At 37.1% G+C, this 21,854-nt stretch overlaps 2 protein-coding genes across 10 annotated transcripts in view; both read left to right on the top strand.

Moving 5' to 3' along the window:
• inpp4ab (inositol polyphosphate-4-phosphatase type I Ab) overlaps nucleotides 1-11,618 on the top strand; it is a 62,946-nt gene extending 51,328 nt beyond the window's left edge. For 5 of the 6 annotated variants that reach the window (XM_067374917.1, XM_067374915.1, XM_067374919.1 and 2 more), the window contains one exon: nucleotides 10,312-11,618. In XM_067374917.1, the coding sequence (XP_067231018.1) occupies nucleotides 10,312-10,444 (133 nt within the window). In that variant the 3' untranslated portion in view covers nucleotides 10,445-11,618. The other variant, XM_067374921.1, reaches the window with a different exon arrangement.
• Nucleotides 11,619-15,284: 3,666 nt separating this feature from the next.
• cacnb4b (calcium channel, voltage-dependent, beta 4b subunit) overlaps nucleotides 15,285-21,854 on the top strand; it is a 28,246-nt gene continuing 21,676 nt past the window's right edge. For 2 of the 4 annotated variants that reach the window (XM_067372821.1, XM_067372823.1), the window contains exons 1-2: nucleotides 15,285-15,458; nucleotides 16,779-16,862. In XM_067372821.1, the coding sequence (XP_067228922.1) occupies nucleotides 15,396-15,458; nucleotides 16,779-16,862 (147 nt within the window). In that variant the 5' untranslated portion in view covers nucleotides 15,285-15,395. Of the gene's footprint in view, nucleotides 15,459-16,778; nucleotides 16,863-20,614; nucleotides 20,757-21,854 lie in introns of those variants that run through there. The other 2 variants (XM_067372822.1, XM_067372825.1) reach the window with 1 other exon arrangement.

Below are 21,854 nucleotides of genomic sequence, written 5' to 3' on the forward strand. Positions count from 1 at the left end.
GCACTACTGAAAAATTAATACTTTTAGTCAGCAAGGACTAATGCATTGATCAAAAGTGTCAGTGAAGACATTTATAATTAAACAAAAGATTTCTATTTCAAATAAATCTTTTGAACTTTCTAAATATTAATCAACTGTTTTTAACATTGATAATAATAATAAATGTTTTCGAGCACCAAATCAGCATATAAGCTATTTAAAATAACATTAGTATTTTAATATTTCACAGTATCAAACTGTATGTTTAATCAAATAAATTCAACCTTGGTGAGCATAAAATACTTACCAACCACAAACATTTGCATGTTAGTGTATACTACTACATTTCAGTGTGTAAATTTGCATTTCTTAGTATATTATATAAAACATAAGTGAACAACTTTATATTTATAAATTAACATTATCCTAGAGTAGATAAAAAAATAAGTGCTGTAAAAAATGTTCTTCATTGTTAGTTCATAATATTTAATTCATTAACTAATGTTAATGAATTAGATGTTAAGGTAAAGTATTACCCACAATGCATGATCTTCCACTGCGCTGTGCTGCTGTCGCCTGTGTCCGCGCGAGATTGAGTGATTGTAAATGCATCTCAAAGAAAGCCAGCAGTCTATCTATACCTATATATTTGCCTTTCTTAACAAGCCTGTATGTAAAACAGTTGGATCTCCTTCTAGATGCAGAGACGCTGTGTTTTAATTTTGTTATGATGGCTCTGTTGCATGCTGGGAGGATGCTTGATTTGCATGGCCCAGTGCTGGCAGCAGCAGCAAAGCCCCTATATACGCCCACTTCTGTCCAACATGGAGCCCGTTTCTTTACTTTAAATGGCAAAGATGTAGAACATCACTCTTAATTTTCTCTTTCTTTATTCTCTCTCCTTCCCTTCTCTGTGTCTGTATTTCTTTTCCTACTTCACAATGTCTGTTTTATGTCTTTTGGAATTACTTTTTGTTTTGCATCCATATCTGACGGATGGATTCAACTTGACACCTTGTCATCATGTCTCCACTTAATCTTCTAATTTCATTATTACTTTGCATTACTGTTGGAACCACCTCCATGGTCACGTCACTCCATCCTGTGCATGTCGCCCCATTCTGTTTGTCCTCTCTGGCCTTTGCCGCCGCTCCCTCGTCCCCTGCCCCTCTCTGCAGCATTGGGACCAGGGAGGGGGTAACTCAGAAGAACCTGAGCGGCTTATTGCCCATACGGGACTTCAGGCTGGACCCCAGTCTGCTCTACTCTCTGCCCCTTCTGGCCCTGAGCCCAAACCTGCTCATCGTCTGGGTGTTCCTCAGCATAGCCTACCTGCTGGCCAAACTCCGCTGCAGCTGAGCCTGAGACCCCCTTCTTTCATTTTTCTTTCTCTCTCTCCCTCACTCCAGCTATCTCAGCACTTTCTTTCTCTTTTTATTTTCACTTTTTCCTCCTGTGGGTGAGGAGTTGTTTGCAGACAACGCTGAATTCTCTCTGGTTCATTTCAGCTCCTTTCTCTAAAGGCCCCGATATACTCATGGCAAAGATCGTTTTCTTTCTTCGCTTAGGGATAAAAAGAAGATCGAAATACCTTAGCAGGTATACAGTTAGCGAACAAGCCAAAACTGTGAGCGTGTTTAGGTGAATATCTAAATGCTGCATGTTTAACACACAACAAAAACGACAGCAGTGAGAAAACAGCAGTTAAGAAAGCATCTGATTATGATTGGGATGTTTTAGGGGTGTTACGATACATCGTTATATCGCGAAATAAAAATGCGACGATATGTATCACTGATGTTAACTATATGATTCGTGTTTTATTCAAGACTCAGCTTACTGTATTTATAAAGTATAATTCACTCGAAAATGTCATCATGTACTCACCCTCATGTCGTTTCAGACCTATACAATTTTAAGACATCTTCCAAACACAATTGGTTTTATGAAATCTGAGAGATTTCTGTCCCTCCATTTAAAGTCAGTTCCCCTAAAACTTAAAAGATCATAAAGGCGTTGTAAAAATAATACATAGCGGTCTAATATATGATCAACAGATTTACAAAGACGTGCATACTATAGTAAACACGGACGTTTAAATGTACGTGTGCGTGATGCACGAAAACCACATGAGAGTGAGTAAATGAAGAAAGAATTAAAATTTTTGGATGAACTAATAAAAGTTTGGAAATGGTCATTTTGACATGCTTTGCAATTAGATCTGTTATCTGAAGCGATACGCACTGGTGTAGAAACAGTTGGAGGCCCCCCATCATTCAGTCAAATGATTCGTTCAAAACGTGGATTCATTCAGAAACGAAACATCACGGTGTTGCTCAGAGACTGAATGGTTCTGTTGATTTGCTTGGAACATTTTTCGTTTGTGAAATAGACAGGGTTCCCACTCGTCCTGGAAAACCTTGAAAACCTGGAAAATTGATGACAAATTTTCCAGTCCTAGAAAACACATGGAAAATTAGAGAAAATGAAAAATGTGCTGGAAAATCTTGTAGTTGTCCTGGAAAATTATTTTTTAAAAAGTTCTTGGGTTTTTCTTTAGAGACCAAAGAGCTAAAAGATGATAAAATGAGCCAAAAAGAGATTTATCTCAGACTGAAAGATCAAAAATTATTAAATCCCCACAAGAAGGATGCAATATTAATGCAATACTATAAATTGCAGTTAAGGCATGACCATTGGACAGCAAAATTGCTAAGCGAAGAATTAAGTGTGAAACCATCAGAAATCCTTTTCCAGAACTGCAACCTACCTGCAGTCTCCAGAAGTGCGAGGTGTCAGGATCTCAGAGACTTAGATTAGGTAAAAAATCCTAAAAAATGTCCCCCGTTTAAGAATCACATACTGAATTGTAGTAAAATACAAGACAGATTTTTCATAGGCTTTATAGACAGACAGATTGAGAGTGAATCTTGAAGGACCAGCACCACACACAAGAATTTATCTTTTTTATTTATCGGAATCTAGCTGTAAAGTATTAGAGTTTATTTTTAGTCCATCTCTTACCCTGAAAAGTCCACCTTGCAAAGATAATGATCTTCCAAAACTTACTGCCAAAAAAAATAGAAGTGTGCATCAGTAATGAAAATAAACTATGGAATCATGTTTCCGCCACTGAAAAATAAATTAAAAAAGTCTAAATATTTTTCTTACAATTGCGAGTTTACATAATTGTGATTTAAGATCCTAATTGCGAGTTTATATCACTCTATTCTGATCTTTTTTTCGCAATTATTACTTTTTTCTGGCATTTGACAGTTTATATCTTGCGATTCTTACTTCTTTTCTTAGAATTGTGAGATATAAACTTCCAATTGCGAGGAAAAAGTCAGAATTGCGAGTTTCTATCACACAATTCTGACTTTATATCTTGCAATTGCGAATATCAAATCACAGTTATGTAAGCTTGCAATTGCGAGAAAAAAAGTCAGAATTGCGAGATAAAAAGTAGTAGACAAAAAGTTGCAATTACCTTTTTTTTAACAGAAACAATCTTCCATAGTCATAATGTATGATTAAGAGCTCATATTAAAAACTGATTTTATAGTTAAGTCATGGCAATAAACCTTTTAAGAGAGCAATATATTACTTTAGGGCGTAATCCCAGTCTTTTATTCCCATTGTTGTAAAATGTTCCAAGTCTAAAATAAAAGTCACCATATATTAACTTCTTGTTTATTGAACCGTTGTATGAAATCAATAGGCCATCACATTTGCAATCGTGCTGATATTCAGGAAAACAGCACTCTATACCCTGTTATAAAAGAAGAACTCATACAAGGACATTTTTGCCCCATATATCTTTAATTTTGGGGGCTTTTTCATTAAATTTGGTGGCATTTTTGCACCTAACACCCTTAAATTTCCATGATGGTGGGGGGCAGGGCTCATTTTCGAGTGCAAACGGAGGCCTGTTCGAGGGAAACAGGTGAATTATAACAAAGGCCGCTACTGGTTTATAGTGGCACTCCTCGAAGTGAAAGCAAAGCATAATTTAACTCACCATGTCACGTTTTTAGTTTTGCTAGTATGATGATTCAAAGCGTTTTATATTGTTTATTCTTATCATGTAAGTGTATAATCTGCACAGGTGGCTTGTCTGTGTAAAACAGATTCAACGAATTCCTGCATTGAAAGCGCGAATGTACTGTGTTAGAAAAAATGAAAGTTTACAGAGTTTCCGTAATAATACTACTATATTTAATGTTGAATATAATGTATAATAATGCAGTGGGGCAATATTTGTGGGTCCTGGTAATGCCAAATGTCTAATTTTAATGATTATTTTTATATGTATAGTATAATTATATATTTTCAGATTCAGAATCATGAATATTTTTATTCTGATGTCACCATTAAGAAGTTCTCTCTTAGGTTTCCTAGCTATTCTAATTCTAATTTCATGTTAATATTCAGTTTTAATGTCAATTGTTAATTTACATACAGGAAGTTCAATTAAATCTTGAAATATTGTAAATTCTTTATTAAGTTGTATGTAAGTTATTGAAAATTGTTAATGTTTTGGATATAAATCTGTTATTTGAATTTTGTGTATCGTATCGTGAACCCAGTATCGCGACACGCATCTAATCGTGAGCAGAGCGTATCGTTACACCCCTGCATCAGCTATGCAATGTGGCACTCCTGTCAAGTCACGTTCATTTATATAGCACTTTATTCGATATATTGCTTCAAAGCAAGCAGCTTTACATTATTAAATATTAAAAACAGTCAGTGTCAGTGTCACTTTCAGTTACCATAAAGCAGCTCTCCAGTGTGTTCATGTTTTTATTCGCATCTGAAAGCAAATGACGTAATCACCAATTCGAAGGTGTTTACCAGCCAGAGTGAACTTTTCTGGAAACTTCTCTCGAAACAAACTTCATTTTAACCTGATTTTGTTCTATAAGATTTTGTTCATTCTTCGATTTGGCTTGAAGTATATCGGGGCCTTAACAGCCAGTCTAAAGGTCTTGGTGTTTCTATCTGCCTTACCTCTCACTTTCTCTCTCTCTCTCTTCTTAAGTAATCTTGGATGACATAAGAGAAAAGTTTGTAAATTAATTTGTGACATATTACAGATATTCTGAATTATTTTAGAGGGTACATTGAACATATATATTTAAGACATTGATTTATTTATTCAATACTAAATATTCTTATAATATAAAACTGTTTTATTTATGTTATTATAACGGCACGCATATCGTGTGCTGGTGGTCCGTACAATATTTATAATAATGAGATACTGATTCTGTAACAGTATCATGGAGTTTTCCAGTGATTTTTGTGGTCGATTTTGTTACGTCTTCCATGTGTTTCTATCTAAATGCAAAGCTAAGGCCCGGCCAAAGCTCATTTCAACTATCATCGCACTTGCTTTAAAAATGTATTGCACTTTAGGGTGTTAAGTGTGTCCATGTCTTCCCATGTTTTGCAGGAAGAAAACATTTTGTTCTTTTGCCATGATTGGTCTGCACTAGCCTGTTTGCAGCTTTTCCAGTAAAACTGTTAAATTTGGCCATATAAGATTGTATTTTCAGTCAGGGAAATCTAAATATGCATTTGAGAATTACTTTTTCACTGTCAGCTGATAGAACGGCAATAGGTTTAATAGGAATTTTGTGTAAAGGAATGTTCCAGGTTCACATACGTTCTATTAAACACAATTTTGACCGGTCACTCAATTCATAAAAACAAACAAAACCTTATTTACATTAATGCACTAACAATGAAAGTCTATGGGGAAAGGCACTAAAATTAAAATACGCAATTTTGAAAGTACAACCTTCTTCCAAATTGAGAGACGTAATCAATGTTTGCTAGATAGCTTGAACTGAACCTGGAACAGTCCTTTTAAGATGTATCTGTTTAGATGAGAAGACCATCCATGTGTTGCTTTAAGTAAAGTGTTTTTATGCAGGACTAATGAATAGAATGTATGTTCTTTTGCCAAAACTAATCATGACATACAGGCTGCAAATCTTCTGAATTCTTCCCTTATTTATATGTAAATATATATATTTTATATGTAAATATTTACCACAGTGATTTCATCATTTTAAAGGACTCCCAGTTTAATCGTGCTTCCCTCTGTGCCAAATTAGAAATGGCCTCTCTGTGCTTTGTAAAAATGTGTCTGGCCACATGCCACGGCCAGTACATCTGCTGTTTACAAGTGAGCACTGCTTGAGTTTACATGCCCTAAAGAGCTGTCCATTACATGAACGTTAAAAAAAATTAACATTCACCAGGCTACAGAAAGTGTAGACTTCATCTGACCTACAAAAGAAATTGACTGTCCCAAAATATCTCCATTTGAGATGGTTCGTTTATAATGATGTTGCGGCTCTGTGAGTCTATTTTTGCTCAATTTTCTTTAGAAGACTTCCAGACTTTTTCCTGTTTGTTTTAAATCATGTTGGGATAATGTTATTAGCTGTATTCTGAGTATGAGTATACATCTTATGCAGTAAGTTGGTTTTGGTAACTGATTTTGAAGTCTGTTTAGACAGATACTGCCTCGGGTTTGGCTGAATGTCGTTTTTAGGTTTTAACGAATAGAATTTAAGGATAGGACTCAGTCTGATAGATTTCAAGTTTGATCAGTGGTTTTAAGTAGGGCTGCATGATTATGACAAATAGATTATTTCCCTTGATATTGTAATCTGAATTATTTTATTATTATAAATTCACAACGTTTATATTAAAACAGCTGCATGTTATTACATACAGCTTGCAGTGTAAATCTGATGTTACTTTGTCTATTTTACAAACAAGCTGCACAACATCTATCCAAATTATGAGTTTTTTTTTGCCTGTGTTCAAATAACTCGTTCATTAGGATCAGCTGTCGTTATTGACCGGCGTAAATGCCTCTAATTCGCACAACATACTAGTTTGTGATTGTTTAAACGCTGCAAGAAACACATATTGTGCTAAATGGAATGCTGTATAGACATTCATGGTTAATCGTGGCAAAAACAAGTTATTTCACTCGGCCTCTCGCTCTCATGCGTCCAAATGCATCTTTTTGATTGGGGAAACATCAAATTAACTGTTCATTAAGCTTACAATTAAATTTCATTTTTAAAAACCCCAATGAATACCTGACGACAACAACAGTCTCATAAAGCTTGTTTCTTATGTTCAAATAGCATTTAAAAAAGCTTGTTTTTCATGCTAGACCAGCCAATTAATAGGAGTGCACCGTCTTCCTATATATAAAGTCTTTGATCGTGGCAGCCATACTCATAATCAAAACTTTTTGGATTAATTGTGCAGCCCTAGTTTTAAGGATCAGTTAGGTTTGAAGCTGTATAGTGAATGTTTTGGGAATCTATCTGTAATGGAACAGTTTTGTGGATTGGTTTAATGAATTTGTTTGATTAATAAATAGGCTCAGAGCACATGCTCTTTTGATTTATATTGAGCTTTCATGCTCAGAGAATCATATTTTATAAACAATATTATACAATATGCAGTGTTGTTTTTATGCTTCCTCTTACAACATTTGTACATTTTTAAATATTATTTCAGTATTTTTAATTAATATTTGAAAAATATAACCTTTTACTCAAAGATCAAAGTAGATTTCTTAGTTCTACCTCGTTTTACACTTTAGGCTCGTGAACTGAGCGTACATGCTCATTTAGTCAAAAACTACAAGGTCTCTGCATGGAAAGGAACCGGTTTGATTTAGAAGGGCTTTTTTTAGCTATTAAGTTATCAAAAGATTTCTGTGATCATTTACTCACCTTTGTTATGTTTCTTTCTTCAGTGGAACTTAAAAGGAGATATTTAGCAGAAAGTTCAAGCTGCTCTTTTCCAGACATTTTTCTTATACGATTTTTCAGTGAACAACTTGGTTTATTACATTAAGCTGCCGTATAAGGGTTTAAAAGACTTAATCCCAAAGTTTACTTCATCCATACTCATTCCGCTATGGTCCGGTCACTGTCCGTGTGATGTAATTTTCATCATTGGGTGGATCCGCAGACGTCTGCACACACTGTCTGCAAAGCCACTTGAAGGCATGCCTGCAACCTTACCCGAAAAAAGTGTAACCCCTGCTAACGCTGCATAATAAGTTGAAATACACTTGCTGCATGTCTCATAAAACATTCAAAAATGTAAACATCTGAGAGAAAGAGAAGAGCAGACATATATATAGATCTGAAAAAGCATGATGACACAAAAGAGAGCTCTATTCAGTGTGATTTTCTGTGTGCAGACACCTGAAGTGTGCAGCCGCGTACATAAACACAGAAAGCTACAGTATACAGCGCACGAGTACTGAACTGAGCTCTCTTTTGCATCTGAATGGATAAATACACAAAACAAAAATGTCAGTTTTGTAAAGTATTCACGTAAATAGTTGGTTATGTCTTAAGAAAACGTAAACAGTTGTGAGAATATCGGATGTGCATCAGTGTACTGAATCAACACATTCAGTCTTAAAGTGACAGCAGCCTAATAAACCTGCTGCCGTCTGTGCGCTTAATATTAATCAAACAAAAGACAAAGAGAAAAGCATTCACTGCTCTTTAATAGCTTTATTAAGGATTAATTCAATTTAATTCATACAAATAAATATGTCTGCTTGAAAGAATAAAGAATGATGTATGCAAGTTGTTATAAAGGATCCATATATCATTCATTGTTCTTGCTTAGGATAAGTGGTTTTATTTAATTTTATGATGAACAAAGACATGTTATAAATATGTCTGTATTCCATGTTAATAGATGTTTTAATAGCAGGTTAATAGATGTTTTCTCCGGCAGTATATAATGAGTTTGGAAATTTTACAGAAATTCTTAATTAATGCATTACAATTTAACTAAACCCATTAGATTTTAGTCGACTAAAACTAAAACAATTCAGATGACTAAAATATGACTAAATGGCATTTAAGTCAAAAGACTGACTAAAACTAAATCAAAATTTGCTGTGAAAATTAGCACTGCTGTGCAGTAGTCAAAGAGGGATTAGAGATACAAAATGGTAAACAAAGCAGCATATCCTTCTCCGTCGTTTTTGTTTTGGTTCTTGTTCTAAACTTTACATGCATGGGCGGATACGCTACTTTTCTTTCTCTATCCTTCCGAGCGAACATTAGCTGCGTTTCATTCCGAAGGCTGCATCCTCTGGAGGTCGCATTTGAAGGCTGCTTATGTCATCGAAGTGGTCTTGTTTAAAAAAAGTAACCTTTTAGATTGCAAAGTAAGAAAGTACTTTACACCTCACGAGGAATAACAGTCAAGTTTATTACAGTTACTTTTCTTAAATAAGACATCAAATGTGACCTCTGGAGGAAGCAGTCTCCAAACGAGACGATGACTCAGTGCTGCCCTATGATGTCTGATTGAACCTTGAACCCAGAGTATTAAAAAAGTAATTGTACTGTGCATGTGTCGAACGCGCCCATCCGTGCTCATCCGCGGTTGAGTATACTTTGAAAGCTGTGCGGAACATGGAAAATTAAGTATACTTAGGAGTACTTATGGTGCTTTTTTTCAGAGCTTGATAGCCTCTGCTACCGATCCACTTCCATTGTATTGGAGCAGCATGAACATTTTTCAGAATTTCTACTTTTGTGTTCCACGGAAGAAAGTATAAGTCAAATGGGTTTGGAACGACATGACACATTGCACAGATGTTTAATTTCTAATTAGACAGTTTGACCTGAAATAAACCGTTCCATATCATGCTTACTGATATCATTTACATTTACATTGCAACGGTTGACTCATTGAAGAATTTATTTTTCTTTCTTGAATATCTCTAAGATATTTATGTGTAAGCACATTTTTGAAAGCATCACCGATTTCTATGTGTATATATAAAAGACAGAATTTGTGGAATCTCAATAAGAGGGACATGTGCAATAGACGCCCTGATCAAATGTAATTATTTAGCGTAAATAATTGTTTACCACTCCCTAATACACAGCAAATGTAGCATGCTGATCTTAAAGATTTCTTTATATTTTCATCATTGCAACTACCTAAAAAAAAAAAAAAAAAAAAGTCCTAAAGAACTTTTAGTGACCCTCTTTTGTTGCATTTTCAGCTTGTGTTAACTGTATTGTGACGTGGTTTGTTTATGCTGCTTTTTTTTGATGACGAGTAGCTTTGGCCACCCTCATTCTCTGTTCACCCGTAACACTCATGCTTATAACACTGCTGAAATATCTGCTGCCATCTTTTGTGGCTGTGATAATTTTTGCTTGTGATTTTTCTAAACATGGCTTCATGTTCTGTTTGTTTTCTACTTGTTTTTACACACTCAATCCCGCCCCATTCCCCTGCCAGCGAGGGCTGCCGCCGTGAGAATACCACGAAGAACATTGGATGTCGCAAGTATGCCTTTAACTGTCTGCAGCTGAAGGCCTTTCCTAAATATTACAGACCTCCCGATGGCACTTTCGGGAAAGTGGAGACTTAATGAAATGACTCTTGTTTGGATGTAATACAGTTATGAAGTCCTGCACATTAGAAATTCAAGCTTCTTCAAGCTAAGCTACAGTAAATCTGCTCAACACAAATGCTGTTTTCAGTTTGTTCCGATGGCTATCGCACATTTACATTTCAAGCATGAACTTGAAGTGGAAATGTTGACTGCAATGCTTTGTATCAGTAGATGCAGTAGATACAGACTACATGTCTGATCAGTTCTCTTTCATAAGCTCACAAGTATCATCAAACACATACGTATGTATTACATGTAATTTATCATACTTGCCCTCTGTAGTGCACAATGAAGGGTTTAGTCATTTTTGCTATGTATTTGGTAATCCTGGCCCTTTGTAGTGCATAATGGAGGGGTTATTCCTTTATGCTGTAGTCTTGACTGTCTATCGCAAACTGTTCTGTGTTTAGTACGTTAAGCTACACCTGCTGCATCATATTAGTAGTCACATGACTCTTCTTGCCTTGTGTTCGTACGTCGAGGCTCCACCATTTTCAAGTGTCATTTCCCATAGAGCAACTTTTGGGAAATGTGTGTTTTATTCATTTTTAAGCCTAACTGATCGTGCACAGTACATCCTCTCAGTTGCGATAACAATGTCCTGTTGAAGTACAAGAAATGAGCTACTGGCAAGTTTCTTCTATGGACTAATGTAGAAAATGATAAAGGCAAAGTGAGATCAGTGTATCACTGTGTTTGGCTGGCAACAACGACTCTTTCTAATAGATGACGATGCTGTCGTTCTGTGCTGTACTTGTTTTTAACAAGAGGTACATTCATAAATGGAATATGGATACGTTGAGAGAGTACAGTACAGTGCTAAGCACTCATGAAATAGAAATGTGAATCTGTTTCAGTCATAAAATTATTCGTTAAAGGTTATTCTTTTGTCATGTGTGTGTATCACTGTTGTTTTTGATGCTGTTTTTGACACTGATGTTGATTTGATTATTGTATGCTTATACAACGTTATTTAAGAGAGATATATGCTCAGATTTTTGGATTGATTTTGATTTGTATTTATTTCTTTTTATGGTAATGATCTTGTATCTTTTATGATGCCCTCTTAGATATATTATGTCTGTCTAGAACAGAGTTCTGCTGTATTAAAATGCTGTCATCAATATCTGATGCCATTAAAGAGAGAATATAAGACCGTTGACGTCGATTGTGTTCTTTTTATCACGAGAAAGCTTTTTTGTCTATGTGCATGTTGGGATGTGTGGGGATCTACACTAGGTTAAAACCTGGGCAATGTGTTTGTTCATTTATTTTTTTGAAATTTACATGTTGGTGGAAAAACCTATTTTGTCAATATGAATGGCCGTCAATGATGCTTTCTGCTCTTAATGATGTTCTACTACTATTACTAATAATAATAGTAATGGTTACACTTTAGATTAGGGTCCAGTTCAAACTATTAACCAACTATTAACTGACTTGTCTCAATAAACTCCTAATTACTTCTTATTAATAGTTAGTAAATTAGTTGTTATAGTTGTTAAGTTTAGGTATTGGGTAGGATTAAAGGATTAGTCCACTTTCAAATAAAATTTTCCTGACAATTTACTCATCCAAGATGTTCATGTCTTTCTTTCTTCAGTCGAAAAGAAATGAATGTTTTTGATGAAAACATTCCAGGATTATTCTCCTTATAGTGGACTTCAATGGCCTCTAGACGGTTGAAGGTCAAAATTACAGTTTCAGTGCAGCTTCACAGAGCTTTAAAGGATACCAGACGAGGAATAAGGGTCTTATCTAGCGAAAAAAATACAATTGTATGCTTTATATAAACAAATGATCACCTTGATCACCTTAATTTCTTTTTGACTGAAGAAAGAAGGACATGAACATCTTGGATGACATGGGGGTGAGTAAATTATCAGGAAAATTTTATTTGAAAGTGAACTAATCCTTTTAGGATGTAGAATATGGTCATGCAGAACAAGGCATTAATATGTGCTTAATAAGCACTAATAAACAGCCAATATGCTAGTAATATGCATGCTAATAAGCAAATCAATAGTGAGAATTGGACCGTAAATGAAAGTGTTACCATAGTAATAATGATGATGCTTATCCAAGTACCTAAAACACACAATAAAACAATGAATTATGAATGTAAGAGGTTTAAATTAAAGACAATAAATTGATATGAACACAAGAGAAAATTGTAACCTAAAAAAATGTGATTCATGTGGTAAAATCTAAATTAATTGATTTTGTTCAAATTAAATACAAGTATTTTACATTACAGAACCAACCTAAATATATTAAGTTACACCAATAAAATTGAATTTAAGGGTAAGATCAGGCAGAAATAGCTCTTTAATAAATAAATGTAATAAATAGCTCTCTGTAGGGTACCACATTTTACTGTGAAAGATGCTCCAGGCTTGTTTCATGGTTAACACTTTAACTCATCTTCTAAAGCATTTATTGTTCATAGTTAATATTAATTATTTAGTAATATTAATTATTTAGTAATACATTATTAACATTTAGTAATACATTATTAAAATTAAAAGTTGGATAACACTTTATTTGGTTACACTTTATTTTAAGGTGACGTAGTTACATTGTAGTTACTCAAGTACTGAGTAATATGAATTAACTACATGTACTTACTATAGAGTTACGGTTTTGTTTAGTGTTAGTTACTTGTAATTATGCATAATTTTACTATAGCAAGTGTATGAAACATGTAACTATGTTACCTTAAAATAAAGGTGACATATATTGTGGTGTAATTTCGGCATCTGCCAGCAAGAGGGGGACATGCTGAGCAGCCAATTCCAAGCTCACTAGACCGTGTCACCTGTCAGCGCTTCCCTGATGAGCTGCTGCTGCCCTCTTGTGTTCTGTAGCACCAGAACAGACACGGCTTACATTTAGAACCAACATCTATTTCCAAGGAAAGTATTTGAGCTTCATTCAATAACAGACACTTCACATTATTATGGTTGAGACGAAAAAGGATGAATATGGATGTACTTAAAATCAATCAAATGTCACTACCTGTACAAAATAACCCTGTTTCTGATGAGTGTCATAAGAGTCACCGCACACTTCTGTACCTCAGAGAGTAGGAAACAAGTGGAAGAGCTGATAAAATTTTTTTAAAAAAAAATAAACTATACCAAAATTTATTTAAAATACATTTATTTCATACTAAGTATACTTGACATATCACTTAAGACTTACTGATATAAAATTATAATAAACTTAATTTTTAGAGTTTTAATAAAAATTGTTTTAATATCACTATTAATAAGGATTGTATGATCTTTGTATAATATCTTTAAGATATTTAATGTTTACCTAAAGTAATAGTTCCATTTTAGCATAATCAAATACTTCAGCATATCTTTAGTTGGATCTCTGCACAATTAAAGTGCATTAAGTACCATTTTATATACCAAAAGTACAATTGCAGCGTATTTTTATAAGCACATAAATATGTAAATGTATTTGTAGTATAGAATAAAATACGACCAAAATAAGAATTTTCACTGGAAAATATCATCTGAACAAGTAAAGTCTGCCACTTTTGTTCTGACCAACTGAGAAAAAAACAGCATTACAGTAAATCACGCTACAATTGGTGATTAAATCTTAGCTCAGATAACATCAAACCGTGCAAATTATTATTATCGTTATAATTTGTTCTCAAATTGTTAATGTTAACATTTGTGTATTTAGTGTGTATTTGCATTACCCGTAAATTTCAATTTGTGTAGCCACTCCGCAGTCCGAAGTCTTTTGCTTTTGACTATGGCTGAATCTCCAGCTGTCACTCATGATTGGAGCTTTCTGATTACAATCCACCATCAAAATAAGTTTAACTATTGCAGCTGCTGTGAGAAAAGGCTATAAATGATCCGCCATCCTCACATGTGATATAGCCTACTAGCTGGGACTCCTTCTTCATGTAAACAGACGTGACGTAATGACACAAAGACGAATTTCCTTTGGAAACCTACCACCTGAATTATAAAACATTATTACAAGCTTACCATTGTGAATCGAGCTAAGGTAAGGAGATAGTTTTGAACACTGGCTGGTTTATGTACTTGCTCAAAAATTGATTTGGGATCATTTTTAACCCCAAAAAGTTGCAGACTGCAGCTTTAAATCTGCTGTTATTACAATCACACCAAATATTTTACAAAACTATTGCATGATAGTTTTTCCAAAAATGTTTATCTTTGGGTCACTTGTGTTAGTAGCTTGAACAACTCTTATTTTCAATTAAAGTTTGCCATTAAAAAACTAAGAATCACCCATTTAAAAATGTTCAAGTTCATGTATATACTTAAATCTCTACCATTTCAAGTTCACTCGTGTGGAGCAGGCTTTTCAAGATATATCTAAAAGGACTTCCACAATTCTTTAATAAAGATTATAACAAAATGTGCATCTTTTTCTGTTATTATGAATCACATGGTCGTGCATATGATTTACTAAGCTTGTTCAAGCAATAGCGCCACTATGTGGAGAAAGGGTGGTGGCGCTATGCTGCTGCTGTTCCATAAAATCATAATGCATTTTTTCTTCATGACTTTATTAACAGAGTAACAAAACACTTCATTATAACACACATATTCTCGCAGTAAACCTTGTGCTTTATTAGTTTTTGTTTTTATTAGTTTTATGAAGTAGCGCACTTCATTTCATTCTATCCAAATACATTAACTGACGCTCTTTGCGCGCGCAGTGCTGTGGTGCGCGCGCACCTGACACCTGTCACACTGTGACGAGTTTCTGGCTCTTCTGATGCTCGGGAGCAGAGCGGATCTTCACGAGCGCGGGGCAACACTCACACACATCACCGAAGCTGGATCAAGCCGTCCGAAACCCTCCAAACTTCCACTGGGCCGGGCCAGCAGGCCAGCAACCCCCGATCTGGACCGATGTGCTGGCCGAGATGTCTCGACACATTTATATCAGGAATAAGATCGGCGAGGGAATCCAAGCGCCTATATTTCAGGTGACCATGTTAAGACTTGAGATGAGATGTCGCTTTTAAAGTTCTTTGTTAATTTTATTGGATAACTTTATAGGATATAATCATTTTGGTTGGTATTTGCTCTCAAGTTCTCTCAGTAACATAGTTTTGAAGGATATTAAACAGAAGTACACTTTGTTTTTAGTGGCTTCTGCAATTGTGCTGTTTTTTGGCGTCAAGGGCACTTGTATGAATTCAAGCGTTGAGACTTTTACTACACTCTTGAGAATTCAAGGTTCGAAAATAGAGGTTTACGCAGCGATGCCATAAAGAACCATTTTTGGTTCCACAAAAAAACTTACAGTTCTAAAAAGAACACTTTAAAAATCTACAGAACCTTTTTTCCCGCTATAAAGAACCTTTTGTTGAATGGAACGCTTCATTAAAACCAATAAAGAACCTTCATCTTTAAGAGTGAACGCTAAGCTTTATTAAATCACGTGAAATATTTGAAGCATAGATAAATACCTACTATTAGAGAGTATAATAATGAAGAAAGCTCACTTAGATCACCTGACTACAACCTTAATGGTGTGAAATGAGCACACTGACCTATTTTTCGGTGGCCCTATTAAACAAACTTTAAAAAGAACAAGCTCTCTGTCTATCCTCAACACTACAGAACTCTAGAGACGCCTAGAAATAGAAACAAATCAGACCTGGCTAATTAATGTGTCCCTGTAGTGACTTTTTTTTTTTTGTCAGCCCACCCCCTGTCTCTCTCTTCCTCTTTCAAATTTCCTGTTGTTTATACAGCTGTAATTTTTTTCTTCCCAGGGATAAGGAAGGGTTAATATCTCTGATATAACCTCAAGCTGAATGGCCGCTCTGTACCTTTTCTGCTCCTGCTGTTATATCACTCCATTAATACATTGCACCGATAATTTACATTTGATACAAGTGGCGCTCATTACAGAATTAACATCCCTCATTAATGCTCACTATTTGCACATGCACAGTGTTTTCTCCCTTCCATCATCCAAATTTGGCTAACTACTATGTTTCTACACAATGTATAGTCTAGTCATATTTTACCCGTTTCTAATTTATTTTTATGTAACATTCAGTCTATATTTTAGTCTGCATACTGTACGTTTATTATAACCTTGATAGAAACTAGCAGGCAAATTCAATAATATTGGCCAACAAATTCAGTACTGATCCGACTGTAAGATATTAATATGCAAATATTATATTATCTCAAAATGGTTGGGAAAGGATTGAATAAATGGTTGAAGATTGAAGAACATACCTTTTAAAAAAAGAAAATCATTCATGTTTCTGTCATTGCTCCCTCTGCAGGTGAACAGGGGAACATACTCACGCCGTAGTCGACTGAAGAGGTCTGATGGCAGCACCACCTCCACCAGTTTTATCCTGAGACAGGTAAAGTAATTGTCCATTTCTGGAAGTGATCAGGTTAAAAGCAGTCTATAAAAAAGTGATTTGCCCCTTTTTTGGCTCAATTAAATTATTACTTAAACAGTATAACTAGTAATCAGACACATTTTAAGGTCAATGAAGCAAACATTCTGTCTTTATTCTTTGTTTTGTTCAGGTCTGATGTGCTGTAAAAATAAAAGTATATATATATATATATATATATATATATATATATATATATATATATATATATATATATATATATATATATATATATATATATATATATATAAATATATGTGTGTGTGTGTGTGTGTGTGTGTGTCAGTGGACAGATGGAGACAACACAGGTAATATTGTTTACTATGTTTATTGACAATGGTGGCAGAGAGCAGGTGAATCAAACAGATGAATAGATGGAAGGTAGATCATTTGAATGAACTTAGCTCAGTAGTAACAGTCACTCTTTCTTTGTTAAGATGGAAGGATAGCAGCTGGATGATCTGTACAGAAGAAGAGGATTGTGGAATACAGATGACGGTAAGAACCATTACAGGTGATCAGGTGAGGATTCAGGAGAATGGACTGGTAAGTAGCAACATCAAGACCAGACTCAGGGGACCATGGCAGAGCAAGAAGGTAATGAAGCCATCGTGGTGCAGGAAGGTCAGGAGGCTAGGGTGGTGCTGGAGACTCAGAAGTTAGAGCAGGTTTCTGACAGCTATGGGGCTGAAGAGTGCTCTAGACTGAGCTCTGGACTGAGCTATGGGACTGAAGCTGGCTCTGAACTGAGTTCTGGGATTGAGGCGGGCTCTGAACTGAGCTTTGGGGCTGAAGCTGACTCATTGGCTGAAGAGAACTCTGAAGTAGGTTCATGGGCAGGAAAGGACTCTAAAGAGTTCTCATGGGCTGAAGAGAGTTCTGAAGCGGACTCATGGGCTTTAGAGGAATCTGAAGTGGGTTCATGGGTAGGCTCAGGGATGAAAGCAGGCTCTGGGCTGAGCTCAAGGATATGAGAGCGGGCACTGGGTTGAGCTCGGGGACGAGAGCAGATATGTGACTCTGGTCAGGGGCTGGACCCTTCACTGGACGATAGTCAGGGGCTGACTCAAGGGCAGGAATGGTCTGAGAAATTTTTCTCATGAGAACAGACTGATGAAGGCGATTCATAAAAACAGACTGGAAGATTTCACTCTCTGGAAGGCATTCTGGGATTTCACTCTGAAGCGGATTTGTGGGTTTCACTGGAGCGGATTCTGAAGGGTATTCTGGAGCAGACACTAAAGAGCATTCTGTTTGCTGGACTGAGACTAGAGTCATCTCTGGACTCTGGATAGGTACGGGAGTCATTTCTGGACTCAGGACAGGGACAGGAGTCATCTCTAGACTCTGGACAGGGACTGGAGCCATCTTGGCCGAGGGCTCAGGCATGGCGGCCATGATGGGACTAGACTCTGGAGTGGTAGCCATGACAGGACTAGACTCTGGAATGGCGGCCATAATGGGATGAGACTTTGGAATGGTGGCCATGACAGGACCAGGCTCTGGAGTGGCGGCCATAATGGGATGAGAATTTGGAATGGCGGCCATGATGGGATGAGACTTTGGAATGGCGGCCATGACAGGACGAGACTCTGGAGTGGCGGCCATGATGGGATGAGACTTTGGAATGGCGGCCATGACAGGACCAGACTCTGGAATGGCGGCCATGATGGGATGAGACTTTGGAATGGCGGCCATGATGGGATGAGACTTTGGAATGGCGGCCATGACAGGACGAGACTCTGGAGTGGCGGCCATGATGGGATGAGACTTTGGAATGGCGGCCATGACAGGACGAGACTCTGGAGTGGCGGCCATGATGGGATGAGACTTTGGAATGGCGGCCATGACAGGACGAGACTCTGGAATGGTGGCCATGAAGGTATGAGACTCTGGAATGGCGGCCATGACGGGACGAGACTCTGGAATGGTGGCCATGAAGGTATGAGACTCTGGAATGGCGGCCATGACGGGACGAGACTCTGGAATGGTGGCCATGAAGGTATGAGACTCTGGAATGGCGGCCATGACAGGAAGAGACTCTGGAATGGCGGCCATGATGGGACGGGACTGGTGACTTTCTCTCACTGAAACCGATGTGGAGATTTCACATACTGGAATGGATTCGGAGATTTCAAACAATGGAGTGGACTCACTGACAGGAACCATCTTGGGATCGGACTTCAGTATACCCATCTTCTGATGGCTACTTCCAGCAGGATAATGCTCCATGTCACAAACCTCAGATCATCTCAAACTGGTTTCTTGAACATGACAGTGAGTTCACTATATTCAGATTGCCTCCACAGTCACCAGGTCTCAATCCAATAGAGTACCAGTTTGGGATGTGCTGGAATGGAAGATTTGCATCATGGATGTGCAGCCAACAAATCTGCAGCAACTGTGTGATGATATTATGTCAAAATCTCTGAAGGCAGAAACACATCAAGCCGACGGTCGGCCGACTAAGTTTTCTCAGTGCGTTCCACTCTGTCAGCTGAAGTTGGTCCTCGTCGGCTTTTTTCCAGCTATTCGACATGTTGAATCGGCGTCGGAGCTCGTCAGTCCATCTGATCATTCTGATTGGCTGTTCGGCTACTGCCACCTGCTGGTTCGGAAAGGCATTTCATCTTATGCAGGCGCTGAACGGACGTGCTACTTGGCCGTCGGCTGTCGGTTTGGTGTGTCAGGCCAACTTTGTACACAGAAGGCTGCCGACATGAGCCAACCGCACAGTCTGCTTTCATCGCCACTAGTTTGTCGCCGTTGGCTTGCTGTGTTCCTGCCTTGAGGAATGTTTACAGCACCTTGTTGAATCTGTGCCATGAAGAATTAAGGCAGTTCTGAAGGCAAAAGAGGGTCAAACCCGATACTAGTAGTAGCAAGATGTACCTAATAAAGTGGCAGATGAGTGTATATATACTTTTTAAAAAAGTATTGAAGGATTTGTTTTAATTTGTGTTATTTAAAAAAAAAAAAATATATTACATTTAATACAATGGCTTTGATTCTAAAGATAAAAAAAAACATTTTAACAGTGTAGATGTTGTGCAGAATAATGATTAAATGAAGAAAATAGGATCATTGCAAATAAACTGGAACATACTGGAGAAAAACTGACTGTACATTCAAAAGAAATGACAGAAGGAAAGAGAGAATGAAAGAGGCAGAGGGAGGCTCTCTCTCTCTCTCTCTCTCTCTCTCTCATCAGCGTTCACAGTCAAGGAGAACACACGTCAGCAGCAGCTCTGACTAGAAGGCTTCTCGACCAATCAGCATGCAGCTGGTCAACTGTGTCATCAGCCTGAGATTGAGGAAGGGTTCTCTCTCTCTCTCTCTCTTTCTGCCTTACCCCCTCTCTCTCTCTCTCTCTCTGATGCGGGGAGCAGCGCCGTGCCGTGTGTGTGTGTGAGCGTGTTGCTGAGAGATGATGAAACATCCGCGTCAGTGAGCCGTTGGGAAGCTTCTCCCTGCCTGAGGATGTGAGAGAATTGGAGGCTGAACGAGGGATCCACTCCATCCTGCAGGCCGAGCCGTCTGCACAGGCCTGCTTTCCCTCTTTCTCTCTCTCTCCATCCTCTCTCGTGAGGCATCTCTCACCCTTTTTTTTCCTCTCCTTGTTCTTCCTCTGTGGAGCAAGGGGATCGTCATCCCCCCATCGATTCTTTTTTTGTGGTGGTGGCTCCCTCCTCCTCTTCCTCCTCCTCCTCCTCCTCCTCCCCCTCTCTCTCTCTCCATCTCCACCACCACCTCCTCCTCTCTTTTTTTTCTCTATTCTTCAAGAGGACCTCTTTGGAATAGCAAACCTCCATGTATGACAATTTGTACCTGCATGGATTTGAAGACTCGGAGGCGGTGAGTTATTTTTCTCGTGATCAGAATTGGCTACGGCTATATATAGTGTTTTCCCACTGGCTATATGTATGCGTGCGTGAGCGTGCTCGTGTGCGTGTGCCGAACACTGGCTCAGCTGTGCTGCACATACAGGGCCTGCGAGACTCAGTGTACCATGATTTTCTTAGATGCAGCCCACCAATCTCCGTGGGTGTACTATTGGGAGATGCTCATCAGAGGCTTGTGTGTGTATGTGTCTTTCTGTATGTGTTGTTAATAGCACACATTCCCATTGAACGTTCACTTCTTTTCCATACGGCGTGTTTAAACAATGCAAAAAAAAAAAAAAAAAAGACAGCACGTCTCTCATTCATTTTTCAGTTGGAGGGTTTTTTTTTTTTTTTCAGGATTAAAAATATGTGGCTTTTTCTATTCTTTGTAGGACTGACCTGATCTCTTTAAGGTTGAAAATGTTTAAGGTGTTATCATATGGGTAAAAGTGTAAAGCTTAATTTGCTGTTAAAGGGGCAGAGCCATTTCTTGCTGATGTATAGAATGTAATGAGTCACATAGCTTAGGTGCCCCACTTGAATGCCTTAAAATGAAATCTGGAAAAGCCATCAGGAATTGTGTGTGTATGTGTTAGAGGCCCATAGAACCTACTCTTAATTCCCATCAGCTGTATATAGACCATCTATTTAAGATACAAACCATAATCCATAATCAGGTTCCTGTGCTTTTGTGAATGAACATTTTATATGATGTTGTGTGTATATTTAGTAAGCATTAACATATAACTTTTAAACTAGGGCACATAAAATCATTTTAAAATTCGGTCACACTTTAGATTAGGGTCCAATTCTCACTATTAACTAATGACTTTTGCCTCAATAAACTCCTAATTACTGCTTATTAATGGTTAGTTACTTAAGTTTAGGTATTGGTAGGATTAAGGGATGTAGAATATGATCATGCATTAATAACACTGTAAAAAAATATTTTCATGACTTATCACAACATTTTTTTGTCTTTTGTCAAATCAACTTGAATAATTAATGTTGTTCAGATAACATAATATTTTGAGTTTCTGTTGATTAATCCAATCGCCTTCATAGTATT

The sequence above is a fragment of the Chanodichthys erythropterus genome, chromosome 21 (genome assembly GCF_024489055.1).
Source record: "Chanodichthys erythropterus isolate Z2021 chromosome 21, ASM2448905v1, whole genome shotgun sequence".
In the NCBI taxonomy this organism is placed as follows: domain Eukaryota; kingdom Metazoa; phylum Chordata; class Actinopteri; order Cypriniformes; family Xenocyprididae; genus Chanodichthys; species Chanodichthys erythropterus.